Consider the following 14,136-nt stretch of genomic DNA (forward strand, 5'->3'; position numbering starts at 1 on the left):
TGTATATCTATTCATATTGTTGCTTGCCCTCAATTTATAGAATTGTCTTTTCGTGAGATACTTATGCTCAACCTCAACAAACAACTCTTCAAATTGTTAAGGACAACACCAGCCTCAAAACTACCCAGCAAAATGTCCTTATCTCAGCTTGTGGATTCCAAAACACATTTGATACCAGGTAAGACATTGTCTACGTTTTGATTTCTCTAGGTTTTGAAAACACTTGTATATTCATGTTTTGTAGCTGCCATGACCAATTTGTACTCATCTGCTCAATTTGAGCTCAATTAACAATTAATCTATGACTTGTTATATTCCTTATCCGAGTCTATAATTGCTTTCCACTCAATAATATTAAGCAAGAAATAAAACTAATATATCCCTAGGAAAACTGAAAGTTTCGGAACTATTTTTCGAGGTTCCTTTGGAGTGAGTAATGTCCCCAGAGAATGTCTCATATCCAAGCAAACAGCAACGAGTATCTGCGTTGAAAATAAGACTCTAACTCCAGCCCGCCTATCTAGCTACTCTAATGAATCAAAAGGCTCCATTCGAATATTCGCACGCAGTGTAATCAAATATGAGAATCCAGCTACAAAACCCACGGAAGAAGAAATCCGCAAGTCTTCCCAAAAGCCCTGGTTTGTTTACCTCCAAGGCGGACCAGGTTTTGGATGCAGACCACCTCAAGATTCTCCAATTACCAATGTAGTTCTCGATAAAGGCTATCAAATGTTATATATTGATCAGCGTGGAACTGGATTGAGTAATCCTATTTCAGCTGGTACTTTGGCTTTGCAGGGAGATGCTCAACGTCAAGCCGATTATCTCAAGCATTTCAGAGCTGATAATATTGTGAAGGATTGTGAGGCTATAAGAAAGATTCTCACTGCTGATTATCCTGAAGAACTTAAGAAGTATGTAGTTGTCTTCATTCTCTTCCGAGTTCTCATTTTCAATTGTTCTTTCATCCCAAAAATATTTCCCTCTTCCTGTCCCTTCTCAGAACTTTGTCTCTCGACATAGACGAAGTTCATTTTTCATACCATTGATTCCACGTCATTGAAATCCAGAGTGAACACCCGCTAATATCATACAGATGGTCCGTGTTTGGCCAATCATTTGGCGGTTTCTGCATCCTCACATATCTCTCTTTTCACCACCAAGGTCTACGTGAAGTTTTCACCAGCGGCGGTCTTGCCCCAGTTGGTCACTCAGCCGATCGAGTCTATCGCGCTACCTTCCAAAAAGTAATTGAGAGGAACCGAGCCTACTATCAAAAGTTTCCCGAAGATGTTGCTGTTGTTCAAGGTCTGGCAATTCACATCAGCGCTAAGAATGGACTACAAATGCCATCTGGTGGTACATTAACTGTGAGAATGTTCTTAACTATGGGCATTCAGTTTGGGTTCCATGGAGGTTTGGATATGGTTCATGATATTGTGTTGAGGATGAGTTCGGATTTGGATCAGTATTCGTTCATTACTAAACCTACTCTTAAGGCTATTGAGGATGTAGTCAGGTGAGCATTTTTCTGTTTCACCTTTCAAACTTCCAACATTCACCAAATTCCTTGGTATTCCCAAATTTTCCCTTGATAAATGATCACTAACATTCCCATAGTATGGATAACAACGTGATATACGCTATCTTGCACGAATCCATCTATTGCCAAGGCAAAGCCACAGACTGGGCCGCGGACCGAGTAAGTTCTCTTCCATCACCTCTATCACCATTCATCTAATCCCTAACTCCTTTGCCACAGGTGGGAAAATCGCTTTCCGAATTCAAATGGCTCACCGGGCGTCCCCGTTCCCCCTCCTCCCTAATCAGCGAGCCGCTCTTCTTCTCCGGTGAAATGATTTATCCCTTCATGTTCGAAACTTCCCCCGAACTATCCGCCATCTACCCAGCCGCCAAGATTCTAGCCGAGTACGCAGAATGGCCCCCTCTATATGATGAATGGCAATTGGCACGAAATGAAGTTCCTATGTATTCAGCTACGTATGTCGATGACATGTATGTGGATTTTGGGCTAGCGCAGGAAACAGTTAGATTGGTGAGGGGATGCAAACAGTGGGTTACTAATGGAATGTATCATGATGCTGTGAGAAGTAGGACAGGAGAAATGATGGGAGAACTCTTTGCGCTGAGGGATGATGTTATCGATTAGTGGAGGGAGAGAAGGAGAGCTTTCTTAGGGAAGGACAAAAAGGAAAGAATGAGAAAATATAGAGCGAGTTCATAAAATCCAACGAGTTACGATAGTGCGAAGATACCGCATGCATAACGCGCATTTGAATCCCATTCATCAACGTTGAACTTTCAGCTTCGACAGACACCACCATTAAATCACCCAATCGATAAACTTTACACAAATCTTCTCTCACTTCATCCAAACCATCCAAAGAATCACATGTACCTCAAAACTTCAAATTAAAACCCAGTGACCATAACTAATCGTACCATCTCTATGAAATCACTAGGTATCTGGAAAACATCTCGTCTCTTCTCTTCTTTTGTCATGTAAATAAAATATAAAATCATACACATACACATTTACATTTACATTTATATGTAATATAGTATCTATCGAGGGAGACAAGTTCAACTCGTTACCCAACAAAACAATAAACAACCACAACTCCAACGTGAACTCAGCTTCAAGCCCATCTCATCCCGTCACATCATACTTGATACCCCTCTAAACTCACAGCGCACAGCGCACAGCACATTAGTAATGCGTGATGTGAGAAATGAAACCACTAAGATATAGGTAACCTCACCGGGACTTCGTGAGTTATAGAGAATAGGCCCTTATAGACCCTTCTTAATTTTCCTTACTCCCGGTGACTTGATTTCTAACTCTTTAAACTTTAAACTTTGAAGTCTCGAAAGAGTGACTCTAGACGGATATGGTACCGGTGAGCCCTCTCAATTATGTCAACATCTATCTAGGTATCTAGGCGGTATCTAACATTTCGGATCTCAATTGTTACTACTACCTACTACGTAAACAATATGTATTTATAATACACCTGACATCTCCCGATATCCTATTCTCATTAACCCCATTTCCCAAAATAATAAATTTACATCTCTTCTGTACAATTACCACGCCCGTTATTGGCTAATTCTCCAACTCCCCACCCACCCTCTCCTCTCCTCCCCACACCCCGGACCTCCATCATAAAATCATCGTTAACTCCCCGCTCTCAAGAACGCGTTCTAAAATTACAACTCCAAACTCCAATCAAGCGCTCTCATATCCCTTTCCCTTTTCTTTCTCCACAAGCACCACAAAAAGCGACATCCCCGGCATTGATGTACGGTCCGTTTCTGCAAACTGCACTCGTGCATTTCCACGAGTCGTGTACGTCTTTAGGACGGAGGACGTTGGCGCAGATGGTGCAGGTGAGGGAATGGGGTGGGTTTTCTAGAGAGCAGATGGGACAGGTTGATGGAGATGGTGGTGGAGATTTGGCTCTTGGCGGCGCCGAATTGAGAGGAGGTGTGTGTGATTTGGTTTCGGAGGCTATAGCAATGGGCGATCTTGTTTTGATCGAAGGAGTTTTTGCGGTGGCGGTATTCGTCTCGATATTTTTGCTTCTAGTCGGCTTCTTTGTGCTTGACGACCCAGGCCCGTTTGATGTAGCTTCTTCTTGCGATTCCCGTTTAACCTTTGATGAGCTATCCGGTTTGAAGTATCTTTCAATACTCTCCATCCCCCTCAATTCCTCGAATTCTCTCTTCGCATCCTCATTATCTCTGTCCTCATCTTCACAAACTTTGACCATTCCCCTCCCCTTTCGATCCACAAGTCTACTTCCATCAAGATCAAGTGCATCATCTGGCTCAGGCTTAATGCACATTTCGTCTTCCACATCACTTTCTGCTTCGCTGTCGGTGACTAGGTCTTCGTCTTTACCGTCTGGCTCTTCTTTTTTCACTTCGAAACGAGCCAATGCAGCAGCAGCGCGAAGTTCTCGGCCTCGTTTACTACCGGCTACTTTAGGTTTGGAAAGATTCGTTTTACCTTTCTCAAGAGCGACTTTTGTAGCAACGTCTTCTCCTACTGTGGTTGTTTGAATTAGTACTGTGCCTCGAGATTGAAGAGGAGGTTTAGCACTGGTAGGAAATAGATGCCAGACTCACAAGCAACTCCATCAACACCAAATTTCTTTCTAATTCTCCTCTCTTTCTGCTCCTTATAAGTGATCTTCGGTTTTGCCTTCCTCTTCTTCCCTCCCCCTCTCGACTTAAAGGTTCCACCACATAAATGTTCCGGCAATACCTCTCCCTCACCCAACTGATCTCCCATAAACGCACCATCTTTCAATAGTACACCTTGTCCCCAAAGTCCATCGCCCGTATATCCCCTCTCCCAAAGCCCCTTCATCTCCGTCGAATACTCATTTCTAACTTTCCAGAATGCTCCAGAATGATTCATTTGTTTACAATGCGCCAACTCATGCATCATAACCATCTGAACAAATTTGAACGGTAGCCATCTTCCTGTTGAAGGCGATTTGAGTACAAGTTGTATGACTTCTCCGTTATTGAAATTGCGACCTGCATATTTGATCAGTATATCCGGCATGAGCTGAGAAGGGGGATCATACCCCAGAATTCTAGATTGGGAGGATACTCTTCCAGTGATGCGACCGCGAGATGATGTTTGTTCATTATGGGAGTACATTGTGCAGCAATTCGTTCCAAAAATTCTTGAGATTTGGATTGATCTTCACCAGAGAGGGGTTTGATGAAGACGATGTTACTATTTGGTTGTGTTCTTTTGGCATTGATTCTCTCCCAACCTAAAGGCATTATGTCGATTTCTTAAGGGAGTGAAGGAAGATAGTCTTTGTACCAGCAAATCAACGTCTTCTTATGTATATTGAGGAGGAGATGAAGGTAGGTACCTAGGTAGTGATAGAAAGAACCAGATGTGAAGAGGGGGGGCGATAACGATAAGACTTCGCGTGTAGGAAAGAACGCGCTCAGAGCGCCTGATCACGTGTAGCACTGCTCAAGCACAGCGCTTGGTCCACATCTGCATGACCGACGCAAGTCTAGACTTTTTCGGAGCAGATTTATCTCCCCGACCTTGACCTCTCATGGCCAAGGTATTACCATGAACGTGATGACGGCTTTGTATGCCGAGACCCGAATTGGGCTTTCAATGGTCTATGTTTCCCCAAGTATTGATAAATCAATTATATAAATGATTGAATGCGGGGAGCTTGGCAAGAGCCGCTCCGAAATACATGACAATTAGCTTGATGTTAGAGTGGTAAGCGGTCGTATGTGCCACAATAGTATACTCTAGACATAGTTGTCTGTTCTACTATATATACCTCTATTTCCTTGGAGATGTACTTTTCTTTCGTATGCTCAAACCTCCTTCTCCAAGTCTTCTTGTTATATTCTACCCATAATTTACTTTTGATACCATATACCATCTCATAAACCAGACCAAAGTCTTCCCGATAGTTTTCTCTATGATGTCAGCACCCACTCAACCCAAGAAACCTTTCCACGTCGCTATTTGCGGTATGTTTCAACCTAAAAATCAGAGTAAACTTCACCTAACAACCATTCAGGCGGAGGTATTGGTGGATTATGCATGGCAATTGGTCTCATAAAACAAAACATTCCATGCATAGTATACGAAGCCGCGCCTGCATTTGCGGAAATTGTATGTTCACATGTTTTCTTTCATAACTTACTCTGATGCTCATATTTCATAGGGTGCAGGAGTATCATTCGGACCCAATTCCATCAGAGCAATGGAATTGATAGATCCAGCTATCAAACGAGGCTTTAATAATTGCGCAACCTACAATGGATCACCAGAAGAAAGAGATGTCTGGTTTGATTTCCGGATAGGCACGTCCGAAGAAGGTTGGAAAGAATTCAAAACAGGAAAGCCACCTGTTAAAGAAGGGGAATTCCTGGCTAAAGTTGTGGCGGAAGGTTATGGACAAGCTTCTGTCCACAGAGCTCACTTTCTCGATGAATTGGTTAAATTGGTTCCAAAAGAAATCGCGCAATTTGGAAAAAGAGTTGAGAAGGTAGAGGAGAAGGGAAGTAGGCTATTGATGACTTTCCAGGATGGAACGACGGCAGAGGCGGATGCGGTGATTGGGTGTGATGGTATCAAATCGAGGACCAGACACATGGTTCTTGGCGATGATCATGAAGCCACTTTACCGGTATTTAGTGGGAAGTATGCATATAGAGGTCTGATTCCCATGGAAAAGGCGATTGGAGCTGTTGGAGAATATTTAGCCAAAAACAGTCAAATGTATTTAGGCCATAAGAGTCACGCAAGTATTCTTCCCTCATCTGATTCAATATACACTAATATCACTTTAGATCCTAACATTCCCCATTGAAAAAGGCGCCACAATGAATGTCGTAGCTTTTCAAACGCAACCGGATGGAAAGTGGGAAAACAAAAAATGGGTTATTCCAATGAAAGAGTCAGACATGTTCTCTGATTTCGAAGGCTGGGGTAAAGATGCAAAACATATTCTATCGCTTATGGAAAAACCCGACGTTTGGGCTCTCTTCGATCACCCCCCTGCTCCAACTTACTACAAAGGTAGGCTTGTGCTCTTGGGTGACGCAGCTCATGCAAGTACTCCCCATCAAGGAGCAGGTGCGGGGCAAGCTATCGAAGATGCCTTTGTTTTGAGTAATTTACTCGGAGACTGTAAGGAAGTGGGTGACATTGAAGGGGCGTTTAGAGCGTACGACGAGATTAGGAGGCCAAGAAGTCAAAAGGTAGTGAAGACAAGTAGAGAAGCAGCGGAACTTTATGAATTCGAGAATGAGGATGTAGGGGGTGATAGCGTAGATGTGAATATTGAGAGTATGAAGGAGAAATTGGTGGAAAGGTGCAAGTGGATTTGGAATGAAGATCTAGGGGCGCAGCTGGATAGTGCTAGGAGGGTTATGAGGGCAGGGGGCGAGAGGGCTAATCTTTAAACGGCGAGAGGGATTTGGAATGTAAGTTGGACAACAACCAATATGAAGGTCATGGAACAAGATGTAAAATATTTTCTATTTTTGTTGCTGCGTGGTTTTAACAGCGCACCTGGGAGAAGTGCAAACAGTTACCTCTGTATTGGAAGATTTGTGTTATCGAACAAGATATCTTTGAAAAAGCAGTTACTCATCCAGATCAACATTCGTGACCTCAGTATATTCAATCAACGTATCGTACGATTCTTCTTACCAATTTTTTGGTGGGGCAGTTCTCCCAAAACAATTTACAGCTATATTCTTCGCTTTAATTGATTTCCTATCATGCTTTAATCAACATCTCCTGCAAGTTTGTCTGCACGAGATGGTACTATATACCTGACTATCCGGGTACTTAAAAGTCTAGCTCATGCATCAAAAGCAAGGAGACGTCATTTCTCTCTGTATTTCATCCGATTCGTCTACGTAAACCCCACCACATCCCCCACCATAAGCCTCTGCCACTTCTCCACACACTCCCCAATTCTGACCAACACGCCCGCAGCAAGTAATCTCCTCTTCTCATCTTCCTCACTCCCCGCGCCAATCCCTTTAAAAACCCCTTCAACCCACTCCCTCGTCTCCAATAATTCCCGCCCATGTCTTTCCGCCAGACCCCTAAGATCTCCATCATTAATCTCCAAAATCGTCATAAAAGAAAACAATAGCGCTTCTTGCACCACCGTATCTGTCATCGCTTGTATTCTTAAACCAAGACATAAATCCCAAAACTCGCTCGTCATTTGTGGAAGACTTAGTGTTGATTGTCCCGAAGAGTGGAGGATTATACTAAGGGTTTTGAGAAAGAGACTGAGGAGATAGGGTTGGAAAGCGATGTTGGAAGAAGAGTTTGAACCGTAGGCTTTGAGATGAATGAAAAAGCGACCGGTTAAGGGGAAGAAGAATGAGGTAGAGACAATTTTGGCAAGGGCATTCGAGATAGGCTTTTTACGCTTCTTCTCGACCTCGAGACGCGAGGAGAAAGTGCGGACTTTAAGAATATTTGGACCGCTTAAGCTGTCGGCTGTTTGGGCTGCAAGAGGCGCGAGGAAAGTTTTTTGCAGGCTGCTGGTTAGGGCTTCGACGGGGTTTCCGGTTGCGCTAAGAGCAGTAAGAGCAGGTTTTGAAGGGGACGGAGAATAGTATTTGTGCATTGCTTCTGGGAGCTTTTTTGAAGGAAACGACGATGAAGATAAAGATGAGCCAGTGGCATTGGCGAGAGACTTGTCTTCAGAACCATGGCCACCTAGCTCCCGAGCTCCGAGACCGAGTGTGGTAAGAACAGCAGCACGCTGAGCTAGAGAGTAATCGCCATCAAAGAATGTCTTCGAAAACCATTGGCCCATTTTCTCTGGTAGTGCAATGAGGATGGCTATCATAGCTTGTGAACGCATTTCTTGGAAGTTCTCAATATCATATTTGTCTTGCAAACCAACAAGAAGAGTTGCGATCTCTTCCGCGTGAGAACTGACCTCTGCGCCAAAGTTGGCTTTACGCCGTATCAAGGAAGCTGCAGTGGAAAGTGCTAGTTTTTGACGATCGTAATTTTCAGTATCTCTTAGATAGGTGATGAGATCACGAATATAGACGGGAGCTGTTGGTTTGTTTCTGATGATAAGCGTTGGATCTTCATCAGAGTCTTCGACATCGGAATCAGGCTTGGCATAAGGAGTAAGTCCATCGTCATCAGATTCGACCTCGTCGTCATCTTCAATTTCTTCAATGGAGATGATTTTAGAATTTCCTTTGAGGGGGTTTGATTTTGACGCTGACTTTGCCTTTGCAGCTTTTGTTGTTTTCGATACTTTTGGAACAAACGTCGACTTGAGAGGCTCGAGATTGCCAATTGTATCTGATACGTTTACCAAACTCTTGTACCATTTTGCCTCGGAAGTTTTCGTATCTTCAATCTTAAAATCCATCATTTTATCTCCTTTATCGACTAAACTAGACATAGCTTCTCCAATAACCATACCCAAAAAGCGTGCTCGAGGTGATGATGCAGCTAATCTATTTGAAACAACACTCAAATGAGAACCCGACCTCATGATCATCGCAAGTCGAAGAGGCGACAATCTACAAACGTATCCGGCAGACAGGAGGAGAACTTGAGCATGTACTTTGAATCATGTTAGCAAAGGGATAGTATTTGATTGCTTGAAATAGCATACCTTCTTGTTGCAAGGTAGGCGCATGTCTAATATACAAATTATCACCAAATTGGCTCAAACTTCTTTCCAATATACTTTCCATATCCTTCTTACTTTTTGAGAGGGATGCGATTGCAGCACGTCGGATTGCCACACCTTCGCCTATACCAGCCCCTGAGGAGTTCGTCAACCAAGATATCAGATGATCTTTCCGCGACTCATGATCAGCGATTAGCATGCTAATGAGCTTAGACGCTGCTGATACGATGACTGCATCTGCTTGCCACCACTTCTCATCATCCTCCGATGTGATATCCAATGATAGGTTATCCCGTGAAAGTAGATTTAGAAATGTATAAAGTAGATTCCGTTGTTCGAAGCTTGGAAGGTATCCATACAGCTTCAAGAATTTTACTGAATCTTCTTCTTTTTGTAGGAGTAGAGACCCTAAAACCTCTTTGGCAATATTATCTGGACCCCGGTGAGCGATTAAATCAAATCAATCCAGCTAGTAGTCTTACCAATATGACCAAGCCTAAGACACTTCCCAAAGAGTTCGTTACAGCTCTTCCATGCTTGCTCGGAGTCTTGTGGCAGGACTTTCAACCAGAAGATGATATTTTGACCCAGCCATCTGCTATAGGAGCCTCCATCGGCAACCCAATACTTGTCATTTGGCTGTTTACTGAGTTCATTAGAGATTGCTTCGGCCTCCGCAGTGATACCAATAATCTTTCCACTTCCTATCAAGGCTAAGAACTCGTTGAAAAGAGCTCTCTGCTTGATGGGGACATCAGATGAACTGGTGATAGTGTTCCAGAGCTTTTCGATGGTGCTTTCCCCTTCAAGAACCTCAACACAAAGTTGCAGCTGTATCTTCAGACTCTCTTCGATACTTGAACCTATATATCGTTAGATCATCAAATTGATAGCTTCTTTAGACCTAATTTTCGGCTAGCTCACCTCCTATTTTCTTCTTAGTCTCCTTGGATTGCTGCGCGAGTCGCTTTAAATTCAGTAATATAGCATTAATACCGGTTGTACTTCGAATTGATTTAAGCAGTGATTTGAAAATAGGAGATTGCTTGTTGTTTCTGGCCTTGCTGCCTGACTCATGAAAAATACTCCAGTAGTTGGGTGTGACTTCAGACACCAAAACATGTACCAACTGAGAAGCCAGGGGACCCGGAGAAGTAATACTAAAATCTGTTTCATCGTCAAGAAATTTCAGAGCCGACTTCAAGTCATCAAAACTGGGCTGATTTTTCAGCGTTTCCAATGCTTGTTCAGCGCTTGATGTGTGTATAGGATTTGAATGGGTCTTCTTGACTGGCTGGATTAATGGTGAAGAGGTAGAAACCTCAATAAGAGCATTTTCATCCTTTTGCTCTTGTCTTTTATAGACTATACTCACTGGTGTGAGTAGATCATCCATAGCTGCATTAAATTTAGTTAATGATCAACTCCGAGTAGATTCTTAGATTCAAGTAATTTTTGAATTCTCAGAGTCTACAGTACTTAGCACAGCTAGGTATACGGCGGGCGGTCGCGGCTAGCGCGTTTGCGATAGCGCTAACAAGGTCATGCACCTCGATAAGAAGACACTCCATTTCCAAGAGTTCGGAGCTATTTCGACCATACAATTCTCCTTCTCTACAACAATTTCCTTTACCACAGAGAAGTACTCGAGAAATTATTAAATACCCAAAGTCTCTAATTATGGCAACCCAAACAATCTCAAGATGGTACGTATCCTCTTGCGATCTGTTTACTGTCAAACTAACAATTTGAAGGACTTATTTGGACAATATCCGTCGAACTCCTGGACCATTTACTGATGAGGAGTTTGATGGTAGCGAGGCATGCACTGCTCTCCTTGACCACATGAAAATCTTGTAAGTTTGAACTTTCTTAAAAGAAAGAAAGAAAATATTGCTAATACGTCTCCAGGGTAATGTTGGTTGCCTAGGAAGTTCACAGAATGTAGCTCTGAGTGCTAACAGAAAGTAGCGGAGCAGGAGGTCTTGGTTGTGAAATCTTGAAGAATCTAGCGCTATCAGGATTCAAGACGATTCATGTGATTGATATGGGTACTTCTTTGTTCAACCCAATCTGAGATAACACTATAACTAAGCTGTTGTAGATACAATCGACGTTTCAAATCTGAATCGACAATTCCTTTTCCGCCATAGCGACGTTGGCAAGTCCAAGGCTGAAGTTGCCGCCAAATTTGTGGAAAAACGAGTAAAGGGTGTCACGATTGTACCGCATAATTGCAAGATCCAAGACAAGGATGAGGAATTCTACATGCAATTCAGCATTGTTGTATGCGGGTTAGACAGTATCGAAGCCCGACGATGGATTAACTCTAAATTGGTCGACATGGTTGATATGGAAAATCCGGACAGTCTGAAGCCATTGATAGATGGGGGTACCGAAGGTATTAGAAATGTTCCGAGTATTTAGAGCAAATTTGCTAACGGTATTATGTAGGATTCAAAGGTCAATCCCGTGTAATCCTACCAACTATGACTTCCTGTATCGAGTGTCAACTCGATATGCATGCCCCAAGAGCCGCAGTTCCTCTCTGTACGCTAGCTACAATTCCTCGCCAACCAGAGCATTGCATTGAGTGGGCTCACATTATGGCATGGGAGCAAGAGAAGCCATTTCCTAAGCTAGATAACGATGATCCAGAACATATCACATGGCTTTACAAGAAGGCCCTAACAAGAGCGCAAGAATTCAACATCCCGGGTGTTACTTATTCTTTGACACAGGGAGTGGTCAAAAATATCATTCCAGCAATTGCCTCAACCAACGCGATAATCGCGGCAAGCTGTTGTAACGAAGCGTTCAAAATCGCAAGCAGTACCAATCCTTCTCTTGGTTTGGAAGAAAATTACATGATGTACAGTGGAGACGACGGCATTTACACTTACACCTTCAAGCATGAGAAGAAGGACGACTGTCCCGTTTGTGGAAACTTGGCAAGGGATTTGAGCATCGACCCCAATCTGACTCTTCAGGAGTTCATCGATTCTCTTGCACATAGACCAGAAGCACAGCTCAAGAAACCTTCAATTCGTTCAGCCGACAATAAGTCTTTGTACATGCAGAGCCCGGAGAGCTTGCGCGTGAAGACTGAGCACAACTTGTCGAGGAAGATTGGAGAAATGACAGGGGACGGGGATGAGGTTGCAGTGACAGATCCGTCATTAGGTTCAGTCATGTTCAAGTACAGACTGAAATTTTCCAGGGAATTTGTGGCAGATGCTGCTGCGGATGAGAGTGTGTCTGCTTAGCCGGAGTTTAGCTGGGAAAACACGAAGAAGAATGAATGATGTGAAAATGAAGTAGATTTAGCGGGATCATAGGCAAAAGGAGTTCTGATAGCTTGCATATCTAGTTGCCTATGACTAGGTTATGAGAGAATGATCTCATATAAATAGCATTGATTTTTTGGTTATAATAAGCTCTTTAGAATCTAGATACCCATTTATCCACGAATAAACCAACCAACGCCATATTTCCTAAAACTCCTGCAATGCTCCCCTATATATCTCCACAAATTACTTCGTCATGTTTTGTAAACTCGTCTTGAATGCTTCACACTTTGTTCTCAATGTCTTGATCGACTCCAGAAACAATTCATCACTATCCCATTGTCCCAAGCTCTCGATCGAGAAAATGAAATGATCTCTGACTCTTCCCAATTTGACCTTGCCTTGGAATTCCTCATGTCTCAAACATTCTCTGCTGACCGTATCCCTCATAGCATCTACAACCACTGCCTTGTCCTCACCCTCGTGTCCTTCATATCCACTTCCTTTAATCTTTGCCTCCTTGGCAGTAACCTTCTCAATTCCAATAACGCCGTCAGGGAAACATCTCTTGAACTTCTTTGCGTCTTTGCCCAAGATTGGTTGAGTAATATCGATCACTGGCAATAATCGATATGAAGCTGTAGCTACCGGCGAAAACTTGGCGTGATCCCTTCCAATTCCCTTAATTGCATGCATATCGATATCAATGACTTGACCGGGTCTCATCTTCGCGATCAAAATATCTGGGTTAGGACTCTTGATAGTATTCTCGCCGCTGAAATACTCGAGTTGTCTTCCAAAAGGCTTAAATTCGATATCCTTCGCATATACATGTGCATTGTGGTATTTTTTTCTTGGGTCTGTTTCTCCTGGAGCAGCTTCCTTGTTGCGCGTACATTCGACTTTCAGGGTCAATTGAATGGTGTTATGATCGAAAGAGCCGAGATGACGTTCTTCTTCGGGGGTTTCTTCCTCGGGCTTTTGGAACCATTTCATGAAATCTAATAGTCCTTCTTTCCCCCCTTGAATGGTACGAGACCGAGACGAGCGCAGAGAACTTCATCTTGGATTACAGAAGTGTTGTTTTTGACGAAACAGTATTCGATAGCGAGTGTGGGGATTTCAGCAATGAGAATTCGACGGAATGCATTGGCGACCGAGGCATCGATGCCAATGAGGGAGAATGAGGAGAGTAGTGGTTCGTTTTGGTGGAATTGTACTTTGAGGTTCTCGGCGAATCTTTGTTTATTCCACGCATGATCTTCGTTAGGCCAATGGCCTGGGAAATCTGTGGATGTGATGTCGGTGACGGTTTCGGTGTTTATTCCAACTATCTATGAATGGAATCAGAAATGAAATCAGTGTACATTTGAAGACTTTGTACCTTTCTAGCAGCCAATTCTCTTTCAGAAAAGCTTCTGGGTGGTGGGGCATCAGCCGCAGTATGTTTTTGTTTTGGTGCCATTTTGTATAATTCTCCAAACCCAAATAAAAAATCGATCGCGGGGTCGTTCTACTCTCAGTCGCACTGTCGCAAAGATTCTGAAGATACAAAAAAATAAATTTTGATATCGGCATCAAAGATCAACCGGCGCCGACCCTTGCTATCCATGACAGCCAATCAAATGATC

At 43.1% G+C, this 14,136-nt stretch overlaps 6 protein-coding genes across 6 annotated transcripts; 3 read left to right on the top strand and 3 right to left on the bottom strand.

The window, feature by feature from the left end:
- Positions 1-132: 132 nt before the first annotated feature.
- Bfra_003888 (putative proline iminopeptidase protein) lies at positions 133-2,173 on the top strand (the record flags this gene model as incomplete). The annotated part of the gene is made up of 6 exons (XM_037334293.1): positions 133-178; positions 387-429; positions 525-917; positions 1,100-1,522; positions 1,624-1,705; positions 1,766-2,173. 6 exons carry the CDS (start codon positions 133-135, stop codon positions 2,171-2,173), a joined length of 1,395 nt encoding a protein of 464 aa, XP_037194380.1.
- Positions 2,174-3,263: 1,090 nt separating this feature from the next.
- Positions 3,264-4,827, bottom strand: Bfra_003889 (putative wlm domain-containing protein; the record flags this gene model as incomplete). The annotated part of the gene is made up of 3 exons (XM_037334294.1): positions 3,264-4,075; positions 4,156-4,572; positions 4,623-4,827. The coding sequence occupies 3 exons, from the start codon at positions 4,825-4,827 to the stop codon at positions 3,264-3,266; spliced, it is 1,434 nt and encodes a 477-aa protein (XP_037194381.1).
- Positions 4,828-5,504: 677 nt separating this feature from the next.
- Positions 5,505-6,993, top strand: Bfra_003890 (putative mannitol 1-phosphate dehydrogenase protein; the record flags this gene model as incomplete). The annotated part of the gene is made up of 4 exons (XM_037334295.1): positions 5,505-5,553; positions 5,604-5,698; positions 5,751-6,329; positions 6,379-6,993. 4 exons carry the CDS (start codon positions 5,505-5,507, stop codon positions 6,991-6,993), a joined length of 1,338 nt encoding a protein of 445 aa, XP_037194382.1.
- A 458-nt stretch (positions 6,994-7,451) lies between these two features.
- Positions 7,452-10,789, bottom strand: Bfra_003891 (putative telomere length regulation protein; the record flags this gene model as incomplete). Its single annotated transcript, XM_037334296.1, has 5 exons — positions 7,452-9,148; positions 9,201-9,650; positions 9,701-10,081; positions 10,143-10,616; positions 10,717-10,789. The coding sequence occupies 5 exons, from the start codon at positions 10,787-10,789 to the stop codon at positions 7,452-7,454; spliced, it is 3,075 nt and encodes a 1,024-aa protein (XP_037194383.1).
- A 109-nt stretch (positions 10,790-10,898) lies between these two features.
- Positions 10,899-12,484, top strand: Bfra_003892 (putative nedd8-activating enzyme e1 catalytic subunit protein; the record flags this gene model as incomplete). Its single annotated transcript, XM_037334297.1, has 6 exons — positions 10,899-10,924; positions 10,973-11,074; positions 11,130-11,135; positions 11,190-11,269; positions 11,323-11,619; positions 11,673-12,484. The coding sequence occupies 6 exons, from the start codon at positions 10,899-10,901 to the stop codon at positions 12,482-12,484; spliced, it is 1,323 nt and encodes a 440-aa protein (XP_037194384.1).
- Positions 12,485-12,751: 267 nt separating this feature from the next.
- On the bottom strand, positions 12,752-13,970 carry Bfra_003893 (putative dna-directed rna polymerases i and iii subunit rpac1 protein; the record flags this gene model as incomplete). The annotated part of the gene is made up of 3 exons (XM_037334298.1): positions 12,752-13,483; positions 13,540-13,839; positions 13,890-13,970. 3 exons carry the CDS (start codon positions 13,968-13,970, stop codon positions 12,752-12,754), a joined length of 1,113 nt encoding a protein of 370 aa, XP_037194385.1.
- Between the last annotated feature and the right edge of the window lie 166 nt (positions 13,971-14,136).

Source organism: Botrytis fragariae, assembly GCF_013461495.1.
Source record: "Botrytis fragariae strain BVB16 chromosome Unknown tig00000045, whole genome shotgun sequence".
Lineage (NCBI taxonomy): Eukaryota > Fungi > Ascomycota > Leotiomycetes > Helotiales > Sclerotiniaceae > Botrytis > Botrytis fragariae.